Here is a 16,081-nt window from a genome sequence, read left to right as displayed (position 1 = left end):
ATTTTAGGTTGAAATCTTAGGAAAAGTAGTGAACGATTGAAAGAAACTAGTTTAGAATCACTTACTAACGTTTTGAGGAAAAAACGTTCTTTGGAAAATCGCCTCTAGGGTTCTTGAGTTTTGAAATTTTGAAGAATGAACCAAAAATCCCGTCTAACTTAAGTTTTACACAACTGCAGATGTCGCAAATGCGACCAGGGGTTCGCAATTGCGAACCCCGCAAATGCGAGAAATGCGTCGCAAATGCGAAGCTCCTCCATCTCTGCTGCCTTCGCAAATGCGAACATGATGTTCGCAAATACAGACTGTGAGGATCGCAAATGCGACCCAAAACTTTGCAAATGCGAAGGTCCACCCCTAGCCCACTGCTCCCAAATGTGAAGTCTGCAAATCTGATACACCAGCTCTGATTTCCTAAGTTTAAACCACTCAGTAGCTTATCTGAAACTCACCTGAGCCATCGAGGATCCATACCAAACATGCACACAAGTCCTAAAATATCATACGAACTTGCTCGCGCGATCAAATTACTAAAATATTGCCTACAACTAAGAATCGGACACCAAATCAAAGGAAGATTTTAAGAAAACTTTAAAACTTCTATTTTCATAACCGGACGTCCGAATCACGTCAAACCAACTCTGTTTCTCACCAAATTTCACAGACAAGTCATAAATATGGTATTGAACCTACACCGGGTTTCGGAACCAAAATACAGACCCGTTATCCAAGAAGTACTATGGGTCAAACATTTCAAATTCATTAAGCCTTTAGCTTTCAAATTTCAACAAAGTCCGATATCTCGGGTTAGGGACTTTCGAATTTGATTCCGGGCATACGCCCAAGTCCCAAATCACGATACGGACCCATCAGGACCGTCAAAACATGAATCCGAGTTTGTTTGCTCAAAGCGATAACCAAAGTCAACTGAAATGGTTTTCAAAGCAAAATTTCATATTTTTCACAGTTTTTAACATAAAAGCTTTCCGGAAACATGCTTGGATTGCGCACACAAATCGAGGAGGGTAAGAAAATGAGATTTTTAAGGTTTCGAATCACAGAATTAGGTTTTAAATCATAAGATGACCTATCGGGTCATCACACTTGATGAGTAAAGTCAACTCTTGATGATCAAGTGTCACATTAGAGCTATTTGTGCTTTAACCTTCAAAACATTGCCTTGTTGATGATTCATGAGTGTGTGGGTAATTGTTGGTCCCAATTGATGTGTGTTTGATTCACCTTAGCTTAGCTGGAATAGCTCTTTTCTTGTAGAGGTGGGAATTACCTTATTTGCTTGAGGACAAGCAAAAGCTTAAGTTTGGGGGAGTTGATAAGTGGGGATTTTGACTAATTATTTGCAACTTTTGACTTTCGTTTTAGTTCAAAAATGCTTAAAGGTATTCCCGAAAACTGATGAAATATGCTTACTTGCAGGAGTAGTGAAAAATGAGCCAAAGTGATGAAATTCAACTCAAGAATGAGTGATTTTGAACAAGGACAAAAATCAAGCAAAAAGGCTAAAGTGAGGACCGCAGAATTATGTCTGCAGCCGCAGAACAAGAAGAAAATTTGACAGTGTTGCAATGCAAAGTGTGGACCGCACAATAATTGAGCGGCCGTAGAAGTCAAGGTTCAGAGAGTTGGGAATTTAAGACAATCAAGATCTGCGGACTGCACTATAGTTGTGCGGCCGTAGAAATGAAATATGCGGCTGCACCTAGAATTGTGAGGTCCGCAGAACTCAAGAAGTGCGGCCGTAGTTAAGAATTGTGCACCGCAGAAACTACTCCTATCAAGAGCTGTAGCAAAGTGCGGACTGCACATTGAATTGTGCGGCCGCAGAACCTCCGAAAGGGCAATTTTGTCCGAAAATGTTAGCTGTGTATAAATAGTCCTTTTTGACAAAATTAGGTCAAGTTTTGAATATCTGAAAGTTGGTAGCCATTTTTCTTTACTGTTTTAGGAAACTTTATCATAGCTTGTCAATTTTGCATTGGAGTTTCATCTATTTATCATTAAATATGAGTTTAATCATCTTTTCTTCTTTAGTTTCTTCATCACCCACTATGAGTAGCTAAATTTCTAGCTAGGGTTATCACCCAACCTTAGTGTGGGTACCTAATGGGTATTTGATTTAGGGCTTGTTTATGGTTGAGTGTGTAATATTTAGCCTAGTTCTTGCTATAAATGTAAAATTAATGGTTGCAAACATTGATTCAAGCCTATTTGACTTAGTCTCTACTTGAGAAAGATAGACTTAGTCTAAGAAAACTTGGCTAACAAGAAATTGGGATGAACTCAAGAAATTAATAGTCCCAATTAAAGGGTTGAATCTAGAGATAGTAAAACCTGACTTAAGCATCTATCAACTGTTTTGTGCATTTCCCATTTGGACTTGAGAGAGAGCCAAATTGGGAAAAAACCACTATATTACCGAGAGGTATTGAGTGGGTAATTGTGTGTTAATTGCTATAATACACCCCAACCAATGAAACCCGCTCTAAATCCCATAACCCGTTAGGCAAATAATACCTAGGTGGAAGTCACAACCCTAGATCATTTATATACTTGAAAAACAACATCAAAAATATTATTCTCTTGCTTTACATTTGCAAACCGTAGCATAATTTAGAAGTAGAATCAAAACACAGTTTGTGGAAGTGCATCTTAGACACTTTATGCACTTAGTCCGAATATATACCTAATCCCATCTACGCTCCTTGTGGATTCGATCCCGACTCCCAGTTGGGTAATTATTATTGCAATCGACAGCTTCACAACCCCAAATTGAGGTGTGATTTGGGCGAGATCAACGGCCTCCAACATATCACCCACATTAATCGTGGCATTTGTATCATCAATAATCACATCGGTCACCAAGTCCACGAAAGAAAAAACTTCATTGCTATTCGGTTTCCTCATAGATTTGCACGCATGGAACACCACCTTTTCATCATCCACCCGGAAAGTGAGTTCTCCGGCTTCCACATCAATAAAAGGCTTCCCCGTAGCAAAGAAAGGTCTACCAAGAATAATCGGCACCTCTTAGTCCACTTCACAATCAAGAATAACAAAATCCGTCGAGAGAATGAACTTTTCAACACGAACCAATACACCTTCAATCACCTCGACCGGTCTCTTCATTGTACGATCAGCCATTTGTAATCTCATAGATGTGGGTCTTAGTTGTCCAATTCCCAATGTCTTGAAAATCGAATAGGGCATCAAATTGATACTTGCCCCAAGATCATAAAGAGATTTTGCAAACTCGGCACTTCCAATAGTACAAGGGATTGTGAAAGTACCGGGATCTTCCAACTTAGGAGCCATCAAATGCACAATTGCACTCACTTGGTGAGTGACTTTGACTATTTCAAAATTCATCGACCGTTTCTTTGTCACCAAATCCTTCATAAACTTTGCATACCCGGGCATTTGTTCCAATGGAACATTTATAGAGAGACTCTTCATCATATCAATGAACTTTTTGAATTGATTTTTGCCATTTTTCTTGGCAAGCCTTTAAAGATAGGGAGGAAGTGGCTTAGTAAATGGTGCCTTAGCCTTTTGCACTACCGGTTCCGGTATGTCAATCACATGATCCCTAGACGGGTTCACATCCGCTTGAGTCTCTTACACTGTGTCATCAATTCAATCTATACTTCATCATTTGCGTGCACAGTATTATTCAGGATCACCTCTTCTTCTACCACTTACTCATCATCCACAAGTTGCCTTTGACTTGAGGTAGGTGCATTCCCACCTCTTCCACTTCTTGTAGTAACGGCCATGGCATGCCCTGTATTGTTCCCACCCTTCGGTTCATCACCATATCACTTGGTAGTGCCCCCTTAGGACGAGAATTTAACGCTTGAGAGATTTGACCCATTTTCACCTCTAGATTGCGGATCGATGTGTTGTGTGAAGCAAGTTGGGCATCGGAATCGGCATTCTTTTCCATCATTTGTTTGAATATATTTTCAATACGTCCCTTTTCATTGTTAGACGAACTAGGAGCATGGGAAGGATAAGGGGGTAGGTTGCTCGGTTGTTGAAATGTCGGGGACCTTTGAAAACCCGACCCCCGATTTCCTTGATTGTTGTTCCACCCACCTTGGTTGTTGCCTCCCTAATTGCCTTGGTTATTAATGTTATTCCAATTCCCTTGGTTGTTGCTTCCACTCCAATTGCCTTGATTGTTGTTATTTCAATTGTCTTGATTATTTCCACCACTCCAATTACCTTGATTTTAAAAATTCCAATTGCCTTGATTGTTTGAAGGTCTCCATTGTTGTTGACTAGGGCCTTGGAAGCTGTTTCTTTGCCCTTGAAAATTGTTCACATATTGGAACTTTTCTTCTTGATCATTGTAAGAATCACCTTGATCAAATCCACTATCATCTTGCACAAAATTGCCCACTTTTTGTTGCACTTGTGGACTTCTTGATCTTCGCTTGTTCACCATCATATTGACTCCCTCCATAGAATTGACTTGCCTCAGGTTTTGCACTTGTTGAAGTTGAGCCTTTTCCAACTGGTTCATGGTGGTTGTCAATTCGGCTATGGCTTGTCCATTGTCATGTAACTCTTTATGAAGAAGAATCAAATTGGGGTCACCTTGAGGAACATTGGCTCTAGATTGCCACGCCGATGAAGTATCTGCCATCTCATCCAAAATATCACAAGCCTCCGCATAAGGCGTAGTCATGAAGTTCCCGCCGGCAAGTTGATTCACTACACATTGGTTGGTTGTATTGATCCCCCGATAGAAAGTTTGTTGAATCATGTTCTCCGTCATATCATTGTTGGGGCACTCTTTCATCATTGTTCTATATCTTTCCCATATCTCGTGTAGTTCTTGATTGGGCTCTTTCTTGAATGCTAGAATTTCATCCCGAAGAATAGCCATGTGCCCTGGAGAGAAGTACTTAGAGATAAATTTCTTCGCTAGTTAATCTCGAGTATGAATGGAATGATTTGGCAAGCGTTCCAACCAATATAAAGATTTCCCTCGTAGAGATAAGGGAAAAAACCTTAGCCTCAAAGCATCCTTAGAGACATTTGTTTGTTTGCAACCATTAATTTTACAAATAAAAGCAAGAAAAAGGCTAAATAATAAACACCCAATCATAAATAAATAATAAATCAAGCAGCCATTAAATTTACACACCAGGGTTGGGTCACAACCCTAGAAAAAATCTAGCTACTCATGCTTAAATTGGAAGAAAAGGAAGAAGAAATGATAATTAAACCCATATTGCTAATTCAAATGATGAAATCAATGTTCAATTAGCTCAAAATAGCAAAACATAATAAAAAGAGTAAAAGAAACCGTCTACTGTAGCACCTGATGTCAAAAGTTATCCTAAAAAAGTAAAACTCTTTTATTTATACAGGACTGGAAATTTCGGACAAAAATACACTTTCGAAGGTTTTGTGGCCGTACAATTTCATGTGCGGTTTGCACTTTTTCTTTAGCTTCACAGGATTGGAAATATGCGGCCACATAATTCTGAACTGCGGCCGCACTGCACTCTTTCTGCGATCCACAAAATTATAAGTGCGGACGAACCTTGCTCTTCTGGGGTCCACATAATTGTAAATGCGGCCGCATAGCTTTTCTTCTGCGGCCGTACAATAATTATGCGGTCCGCACTTTTGGTAGACTTGAAATGCAGGTTCTCTGAACTTTTGCTCTGACCCAGCTTCTACGGCCGCATAATTCATGTGCGGACTGCACTTTGCACCAATCTGTGATGGATTTTTCTTCACAACCTGTGGCCGCAAATGATATTCTGCGGTCCACACTTCTGAGTTGTTGTGCTTTTTTTGGTCCTTGAGTTCAGTTTACTCCTTGTGTTGGATTCCATTTTGGGAGCTCATCTTCCAATATTCCTGCAATTAAGCACATTTCATCAGTTTTTAGGAACACAATTAGGTGTTTTTGGACTAAAATGAAAGCTAAAGGACGCAAATAAGTTGTCAAACTCCCCACTTATCAATAACCATAAGAGGAAATACACGCCAAAGGATATAATTGATGATGTGAAATCGGGCTTTGGTGTAGATATTGGTTACATGTTGGCGGGGCGTGCTAGAGAAAAGGCAATGAATTTTTTGAGGGCTGAACCAGCTGATTCATACAATAAATTACCAGGGTACTTATATACATCGGATATGACTTATCCTGGTTCACATATTAGAATGGAAAAATCTCCTAAAAATGAGTTCATGTATTTGTATATATCGTTGTATGCTTTTATAAAGGGGTTTGATTACTGTAGAGCCATCGTCGTTGTGGATGACAGCCACCTAAAGTCAGCATACACAGGGACATTCATCTCAGCTAGCACGTTGGATGGTGCAGGTTAGTTAGTTAAAAAAATACATACAACTTAGATTATTATAAAAAAAATGCTATTTTGAATTTATAATATAGCTTTAATGATATTTTTTTATCTGTATGCAATTATATTTACAGGACATATATTGCCACTAGCGTATGGTGTAGTTGATTCAGAGAATGATGCTGCTTAGTTGTGGTTCTTTAAGCAATTTAAGGTAGCTTATGGCGAGCGGGAAAACATGTGCATCGTTTCAGATAGGAATGAGATCATCATCAAATCTGTATCGAGAGTATATCATATCGTACCCCATTTTGCTTGTATATGGCAGTTATGGAACAACGTATACAAGAAATTCAAAAAGAGTCATGCAAAGTTGAGCGAGGTATACTTTTCAATGGAAAAGGCATACACCTAGGATGAATTTGATAGTCTAATAGAAAAAGTAGAGAAGATAGATATTCGGGTGAAAGTTACTTGGAATTAACTAGATATAAAAAGTGGGCTAGGTTGTATGCACCTGTTAACCGGGGATGCACTATGACATCAAATATTGCTGAGTCAATCAATTCGGCACTTGTATCAGAAAGAGAATTACCAATATATGACTTCCTAGAAGAAGTTAGGAAGATGTTTGAACATTGGAATTGCAGCAATCGAAAAGAAGCTTCACACACGTACACAACGTTTGAGAAACAATATCAGGAGATCCTTACATTGAATGAGGCACTGTCTACATATATGATTGTAAGTTTTTTTTGCTATAACTACTTGCATTGAAAAAATTAAGATATATTAATACATCATATATTTATGCCTGATACAACCTGTATTAGTAACCTATTGCTTCCTTTTTTTTATAATAACACTAGTGCATGTATTCTATTGTATCTAATAGTTGTATTCAATATATTCAAATTTATTTTGTATTAACAGTATATTATATATTCCTAATACATGTTACTACTACTATATTGTGTATATTTCATTGGTTGTATTCAATGGTTTTCTATTTATATTGACTGTATATTACTGTATTTCAATGTATTTCATAAATAAATGTATCCACTTTTATATTCTGTCTGATAAATAGTGTTTAAATTCAGTGTATTTGAAATATTATTTCCCTGTATTCATGTATATTGTATTTAATACATTTAGTCATTGACAGATACATGTCTTGTACAAATGTCCATAACTAATATTTCTCCGTTTAATGTAGGTTGTACCATCGACTGAACACTTGCACATGGTGAATGATGAAGGAAGGCATTACACTGTTTGCCTCCTAGAGAAAACTTACAGTTGTGGGCGGTTCCAAGTTGACGAATTACCATGCCCACATGCTTGGTTGTCTTGAAAAGCAACTTTCTAATGCCAAAAGATTATTGCTCGGACCATTACAAACCAAAGTCTATTGTAATGACATACGAGGTGCCCGTGTATCCTCTGCCTGGCCGAAGTGAATGGAATATACCAACACATATATCAGAGGAAGTTGTCTTACCACCCAAATGGAAAAGACCTCCTAGAAGGCCAAAGAAGAAGCGCGATAAGCCTTTAAGTGAATTGCTTCAGAAGAAAAATTAATATTCGTGTAGTATATGTGGGCAGGGAGGACACAATAAGCGTACTTGTAGAAATGCTCTACGTAGGAATTAGTTCATGTTCTAATTTTAATTCATGTAATAACTATATGGCATAGATTTGTTCATGTTTTCTATTACATATTGATTTCTTGGTGTATTGGATTCTTACTGGATGATTTTTTTAAGTTTAGATTACTAAATTGAATGTTGTTATATTTCGTGGTATCTTTAAAAAATGATGTATATACTGGTATGTATGTGTTATAATTCAGTTTAAAATGAAGTATAACAATGTTCATTAGTACAAAAATGATGTGTATATATATATATGTATGTATGTGTTATTATTTAATTCAAAATGACGTATAGCAGGACATGCAAACATATAATACATAAGTGTACATTCAAAAAAAATTGAATACATATGTAATTCAATTTCAAATTTTTTTTTGAATACATAATACAACAATGTATATGATTATACTAATACATAAATACAAAAGAATACAAATATAAAAAATAAAACAGAATATAAATATGATGAATATAACCAGAAAAAATAGTGAAAACAACTATTGAATTATGTTGAATATAGCAGGGATACGTATCAATAGAATACAACTATATAAATACATAATACAAATATGTGGATGATTATGCTAATACATAAATACAATAGAATATATATATTATCAACATAACTTAAATACTATTATGGATTCATTCATTCACGTCTTAAAGACAAGAAGACATTCATTCATTCAAAACCAAAAAAGATGCGTAAAACCATGATCAATTCAGTAATAAGCTGCAAATACAATCTGTTTAACAGAAAACTATTCTAAAACTATCTTAACAGAAGTATCTGAATTTGTGATTTGCCTAACAATCTTTGCGAGTGCTTCATTGTCGCTTATCGCATCGGTGTCTAACTTCCGCATAGCATAGTCCCAAATGAGGGCATCATATCGTTGACGGAGTAAATTGGCATCAAAGGTTGTTTGTTGAACCAATCCATAAGTGCTCAAATACTCTGCATATGCTGCAACATACAACCCACAATCCCTGAAAAAGTAGATTGATAATAGTTAAATACAATTCATATATATAAGATTATAAATGATACAAAAATTAGAAAAAGGATTGAATGCAAACATGCTCCTAGCTCTTTGTTGAGGCACATTTGAAACAAAAACATCAAAAGGCTCAGTTTGTGCCTTGTCATTGTATGTTGGTTCACGGGACCAATCTTGTCACGATCCAAGTTTCCCTATAGGCCGTGATGGCACCCAACGTAGCCGCTAGGCAAGCCAACGGTGAACTAATCCATATAATTTCTCTTTTTAATCAGTTTCCAAGTAATTAAATTCTATTTATTAAGAAGTTAAGGAGTAAAAAATTTAGTAAATAAAATGAAGACAACTGAGTGAAAATCATAGTGATATAAGTACTCCAAAACCATAAAGTCTACTAGTATGTGTGCAAGGATTGGTATCATAAGTGTATGAGCAACTTAAAGATTATACAAAACTCTAACTACTGTCTGAAATAAAAATAGACAGAAAATAAGTGCAAAAGAGAGATTCTAGGTGCTGCAGGACGGCTTAGGAAGCAGCTCACTACTAGGCCTCAGGGTAATGGGGGTGCACGCCGGTAAGACTGCCAGATATACCTGCCTCGGATCCTACACGGTTAGTGCAGAAGTGTAGCGTGAGTACATAAACAACATGTACTCATACATACCAGTATATAAAATTTTCGAAGATAATTGTTACTCATAACCTTACAAACTCAAATATATAATTTTCATCCCATTCCAAAATTGTTTTTCATGGTTAAATCCCATTTATATCAAAACCTAGGTTTTTCATCTAAACACGAAATTCTCACAATTTACTTGTTAAAATCTACCCATAATCTATGTATTTAACTTACATTAGGTAGGAATTACTTACCTTCAATAGCTAGGTGGAAATCTCTCTCTAGGAAGCTCCAAAATTGCCACAAGAAGTGAAGGAAATGAGTCAAATTGGCCTAAGTCCCGCAATAAATGGACCTCACTGCCTCTAGGACTTTCGCTTCTACGGCCCCATGACTGCATCTGCGGCTCCGCTTCTGCGGAGAAAGACTCGCAGATGCGGCTCTCCCTTAATTGGCCTCTTCCACATCTGCGGACCATAGGCCCGCTTCTGCGGGACCGCAGCTGCAATGCGCGTGCCGCTTCTGCGGTTTCTTCCATCGCACATGCGCGTTCGAAGGTGTGCACCTTGTCCCGCATCTGTGATTTCTGGGCTGCCAACGCTGGGCCACTTCTACGGCTGCTGGCTCACTTCTGCAAGCTCGCACATGCGGCTGACCCTCCACACGTGCGATTGCACCAGAAGCTTGATGCTTCAGCTGTTCATCCAAGGCCAAACGACTTCTGCGCATCATCTGAATGACATACGGGAGCCCCGAGGCCCCGTCCAAACATACCAACAAGTTTGTATTCATGAGATGGACTTACTCGAACCCTCAGAGCATAGAAAACAACACCAAAACTAAGAATCACACCCCAAACCAAATCGAATCAACTTATGAACTACAAGCTCTTCCAACTTGCTGCGAACGCGCCGAATCATACCTAAATTACTCGGAATGGAACCAAATTTTGCGTGCAAGTCTTAAATCACCATACAAAGACATTACAAGGATCGGAATCCCAAACGGACTTGATAACACCAAAACCTACTCCAAACCAAATTTAAAGAACTTTCAAACCTTCAATAAACCAACTTTCAACTTTAGGCACTGAAATGCTCCCGGGTCATCCAAAACCCGATCCGGACACACGCCCAAGTCCAAAATTATCATACGAACCTATTAGGACCGTCTTAACCCAGTTCTGATGTCATTTACTAGAAATGTTGAACCAAGTCAAACTTACCCCTTTAAAGCCAACATTAAGGAACTAAATGTTCCGATTTCAACCTGAACCCTTCCAAATCCCTAACTAACCATTCCCGCAAGTCATAAAACAGTAAAAGAACATACGGGGAGTCTTATTTAGCGCAATGGGGATCTAGAAAGCAAAATGACCAGTCGTATCGTTATATTCTCCACCTCTTAAACAAACGTTCGTCCTCGAACGGGTCTACCACAGAGAAAACTAATACCTGTGGTCATGACATCTGAGGCCACTGCATCTGATCTGGCCAGAAAAGCATAGAACCTAGATGGAGCGCCACATGACTAGCCTCTACCTCTAGGATGACCCCTACCCACCTGCCCCCCACCTCTAGGCAGCCAGACAGCTAGTGGGGTAGCTGGTGCTGTAATCATAGGCTGCTGACCCTACTGTATTGCATTTCCCCGAAGCCTAGGGCAGAACCTGCACACATGACTAAGATCCTCGCACTCGAAACAACCTCTCGGTACGGTGGACTGTTGACTTGAAGTCTGACCCTGATGGCCTGAATACCCACTGGAGGAACCCTGAATAGCTTTCAGGCATAACACTAAAATAAGGTCGCGTCGGAGCTAGATATGTGGGCCTGCAAGAATGACTCCTCACAAACTGACCTTTGCCCTATGTTGGGGCACCTCTGAGCTCTCCAAAATATCAAAACCGCTTATCCCTTGTCGCCTGCTCTAGGCTACGCTGATGTACACCCTCGATCCTCCGAACTATCTCCAAAACTAGCTCGTAAGAAGTCCCCATCTCAACCTCTCGGGCCATAGTGGCCTGAATACTAAGAGGGCAAGCCTGCAACAAACTTCTGCACTCTCTCTGCATTAGTAGGAAGTATCATAAGTGCATGGCGGGACAACTCATAGAATCTCGCCTCACAGTCAGTCACCGACATCTGACCCTGTTGGATCTGCTCGAACTGAAACCGCAACTCTTCCTTCTGAGAGGGCGGAATATACCTATCCAGAAAAATAAAGGTGAACCGGTCCTAAGTCATGGGAGGAGATCTACTGGTCTGCCAAGAAGATAAGACTGCCACCATCTACGGGCCTTGCCCTCCAGCTGAAAGGTGTAAAGTCCACCCCGTGGGACTCCAATATCCTTATGTTGTGCAGTCTGTCCCTACACCGATCAATAAAATCCTGGGGGTCCTCATGCCGCTCACCCCCAAAGACAAGAGGATATAGCCTAGTTCATCTGTCCAATAGCTTCTGCGAATCGCCGGCTATAGCTGGTCTGGGCTCTGGTATAGCTGTTGCAACTGGCTGAGCTCTGCCCATGGGTAGTGCGCCCAGGGTCTGATATACGACAGATGCATTCCCTAGAGCTTGAATGATAGGGGTCTGTCCTCCCCCTCCCGCCTGAGATATAGTTAGGTCTGCTGGAAATAAACCAGCCTGAGTCATAGAATCCATGTGCCGCAACATATGGCCCATGGCCTCCTGGAATCCTGGTGCGGACATGAAATCCGCTAGGGATGGTTCCACTGCAGGCACCTCTCCCTGCTCCTCAATAATAGTTACCTCTACTGGATCCACTAGTGGCATAGTTGGGACATAGAGGGCATTCTCTACCACGAGCTTGATCCCTCCCTCGGCCTCTGCCTCGGCTTATAGACACAGGGGGAGAAGCCTATCTATGATCGGGTACATCTGTCGCGCGCGTTCTCAGCATCTGTGAGAGAATAAGAGAAAGATACTTAGCAAAACATCAAATGTACGATAGGAGATGAAGAAAGAGTAGTTTCCTAACACCCTATAGCCTCTCGAAGATAAGAAAGGACGTCTCTGCACCGATGTGCAAGACTCTATTAGGCCTGCTCATAACTTATGAGATCTACATGAATCTAGTGCTCTGATACCGTGTTGTCACAACCCAATTTCCCCTATAGGCCGTGATGGCGCCCAACGTCGCCTCTAGGTAAGCCAATGGTGAACTAATCCATGTTTTTCCTCATTTTAATAAGTTTCCAAGCAATTAAATTCTATTTATTAAGAAGTTAAGGAGTAGAAAATTTAGTAAATAAAACGAAGACAACTGAGTGGCAATCATAGTGATATAAGTACTCCAAGTGTATGAGCAACTAGAAGATTATACAAAACTCTAAATACTATCTAAAATAAAAATAGATATAAAATAAGTACAAAAGAGAGACTCTAGGAGCTGCACGACGACTCAGGAAGCATCTCACCACTAGACCCCAGGGTAACGGGGGTGCATGCTGGTAAGACTGCCAGATGCACCTGCCTCAGATCCTGCCCGGTTAGTGCAGAAGTATAGTATGAGTACATAAATAACATGTACCTAGTATGTATGTAGTCTAACCTCGAAGAAGTTGTGACCAGGAGTCAACATCGACACTTACTATGGGCTAACAATAAAAATACAGAAATTCTAAATGAGCATGGTTTATGTAAACAATAATAGTATCTCAATAACAAGCAGGAAATAAATAATTCTTTCACAAATGGTAAATCCCAAGTTAGTTTCTGTCATATATATATATATATATATATATATATATATATATATATATAAACTTCTCAGGCCATAAATAATATCAAATATAATTAAGCTCCGAGTATTATCATGCACGATTATGTCGAGGTATTACGGCTCGATCCAGAATAATGTGTACACTGCTGATGGTCGTGCGGTATGAACCATAGAGACATCTATCTACTGTCGAGGCATTCGGCCCGCTTCACAAGAAGAGAGGATAGTTTATGAACAACCGATTTACAAGCTAATACAAGGCTAATATACAATGGAACACAATTTTTATTAACGATAACGTAACCCGTCAAAAATTAGGTAAGTGGAAGTCGGTCTTTTACAATTCCTCTGTCAAGTCCCGATACAATTTAGGCACTTAAATTAACAGGTAGGGTGCAAACATTACAAATATTTCATGATTGGGGTCCTAAACTACACGGACAAAAGCATGATTAGTAGCTACGCACGGACTCTCGTCACCTCGTGCATACGTAGCCCTCACATTTAGAAGCAAATAGTTATTTAAATCACCTATGGGGTAAGTTCCCTCTTACAAGGTTAGGCAAGAGACTTGCCTCGTCTCAAAGCTCACTTTTCGGCTCCAAATTCACTCTAAAACCTCAACTTGGTGCCGAACAATCTGAAACTAGTCAAATGTTATATAAATTAATCAATATATGCTCGAAAGTTCGTAATCTAACTATTAGAGTAGTTACCCAACCCCTATTGGAAGATTCCTAAAATTCACCCCCGGGCCCATGTGCCCGAAGTCCGAAATTTTTCAAAGATAATTGTTACCCATAACCTTACAAACTCAAATATATAATTTTCATCCCATTCCAAAATCATTTTTCGTGGTTAAATCCCATTTATATCAAAACCTAGGTTTTTCATCTAAACCGAAAATTCTCACAATTTACATGTTAAAATCTACTCATAATCTATGTATTTAACTTAAATTGGGTAGGAATTACTTACCTTCAATAGCTAGGTGGAAATATCTCTCTAGGAAGCTCCAAAATCAACCCAAGAAGTGAAGGTAATGAGTCAAATTGGCCTAAGTCCCGCAATAAATAGACCTCGCTGCCTCCAGGACTTCCGCTTCTGTGGCTCCATGACCGCATATGCGGCTCTGCTTCTGTGGAGAAAGCCTCGCAAATGGAGCTCTCCCTCTATTGGCTCTTCCGCATCTGTGGACCACAGGCCCGCTTCTGCGGGACCGCTGCTGCGACGCGCGTGTCGTACCTGCGGCTTTGGTCGCTTCTACGGTTGCTTCCATCGCACCTGCGCATTCACAGGTGCGCATCATGTCCCGCATCTGCAATTTCTGAGTTGCCCAGGTTGGGCTTCTTCTGCGGCTGCTGAGTCACATCTGCGAGCTCGCACCTGCGGCTGGCCTTCCACAGGTGCGATTGCACTAGAAGCTTGATGTTTCAGCTGTTCATCCAAGGCCAAACGACTTTCGTGCATCATCTGAATGGCATCCGGGGCTCCCGAGGCCCCGTCCAAACACACCAACAAGTTTATAATCATGAGACGGACTTGCTCGAACCCTCGGAGTGCGGAAAACAACATCAAAACTAAGAATCACACCCTAAACCAAATCGAATCAACTTATGAACTTCAAGCTCTTCCAACTTGCTCTGAACGCGTCGCATCATACCTAAATTACTTATAATGGCACCAAATTTTGCATGCAAGTCTTAAATCACCATACAGATCCATTTTGTAATGACCCGGTCATTTGTTTTGAGTATTATAACCCCGTTCCCACATTTACCGCTCAAGTTAAGCTTTACAGTCGTTTTATGACTTACCGGGTTAGTTGGTTCGGATCCGGAAGGAGTTCAGAGTGAAATGAGACACTTAGTCTCATAATTGAAAACTTAAGTGTCACGACCCAAAATCTAACCATGGTCGTGACGGCACCTATCGTGTTACAAGTCAAGCCTATTTCCCAAAATATTATTATAAATCGATTATAAGAATTTAATAAAATAATACCAACATTTAAATTTCTCATAAACTAAATCAACTCTAAATATAATATAGAAAATACGGAAACGAACCCCAAACATCGGGGTGTCACTAAGTCATGAGTATCTAAAACTATGAACTAAGATATATAAGCTGTCTAACTGTCCAAAAGAAGAAATGACAAGAAGAGAAACAAGGTCCTGCGGATGCTAGCAGCTACCTTGCAATCTCCACAGATAGCTGGCCTGAACTCAACGATTAGCTGCGCTCTAACTCACTTGGATCTGCACATAAAGTGCAGGGTGTAGTATGAGTACAACTGACTCAGTAGTAACAAAAATAACTAAGGAACTGAGTAGTAGTGATGAGCTAAGCAAAAGTGTTCAATTATTTATTTTCACAATTTAAAAATAAATAGGTAAATTCCATAACTCAGTAAATGCCACAAAGAAGTTTAACAGATAAATGCAGCAACAACACAAATAAATACAACCTCACAGTAGTGTCACTCCATCACTCATCACTCGCACTCAACACTCAACACTCAAAACACTCAACACTCTGCGCTCACTGGGGGTGTGTACAAACTCAGGAGGGGATCCCAAAGCCCAAGCGCTAAGCACGGACAACTCACGTGCCATCATATCAATACCTAGATCTGCACGGACAACTCACGTGCTATCATATCAATACCTAGATCCGCACGGTCAATGCACGTCCTA

At 39.8% G+C, this 16,081-nt stretch overlaps 1 protein-coding gene across 1 annotated transcript; it reads left to right on the top strand.

Moving 5' to 3' along the window:
• The first annotated feature begins 6,887 nt into the window (after positions 1-6,887).
• Positions 6,888-7,707, top strand: LOC104092629 (uncharacterized). Its single transcript, XM_009598272.1, has 2 exons — positions 6,888-7,094; positions 7,570-7,707. Exons 1-2 carry the CDS (start codon positions 6,888-6,890, stop codon positions 7,705-7,707), a joined length of 345 nt encoding a protein of 114 aa, XP_009596567.1.
• The last annotated feature ends 8,374 nt before the right edge of the window (positions 7,708-16,081 follow it).

Source organism: Nicotiana tomentosiformis, chromosome 10 (assembly GCF_000390325.3).
Source record: "Nicotiana tomentosiformis chromosome 10, ASM39032v3, whole genome shotgun sequence".
Taxonomy (NCBI): domain Eukaryota; kingdom Viridiplantae; phylum Streptophyta; class Magnoliopsida; order Solanales; family Solanaceae; genus Nicotiana; species Nicotiana tomentosiformis.
Note: the sequence above shows the minus strand (reverse complement) of the source record. Positions and strands in the feature narration are given on the sequence as shown.

What these genes read in the sequence shown, in the direction of transcription:
- LOC104092629 (XM_009598272.1), top strand. Translation starts at nt 6,888, where the DNA reads ATGACATCAAATATTGCTGAGTCAATCAATTCGGCACTTGTATCAGAA. An exon ending in CACTGTCTACATATATGATT is followed by an intron (nt 7,095 to 7,569) that starts GTAAGTTTTTTT and finishes CGTTTAATGTAG; the next exon opens with GTTGTACCATCGACTGAACA.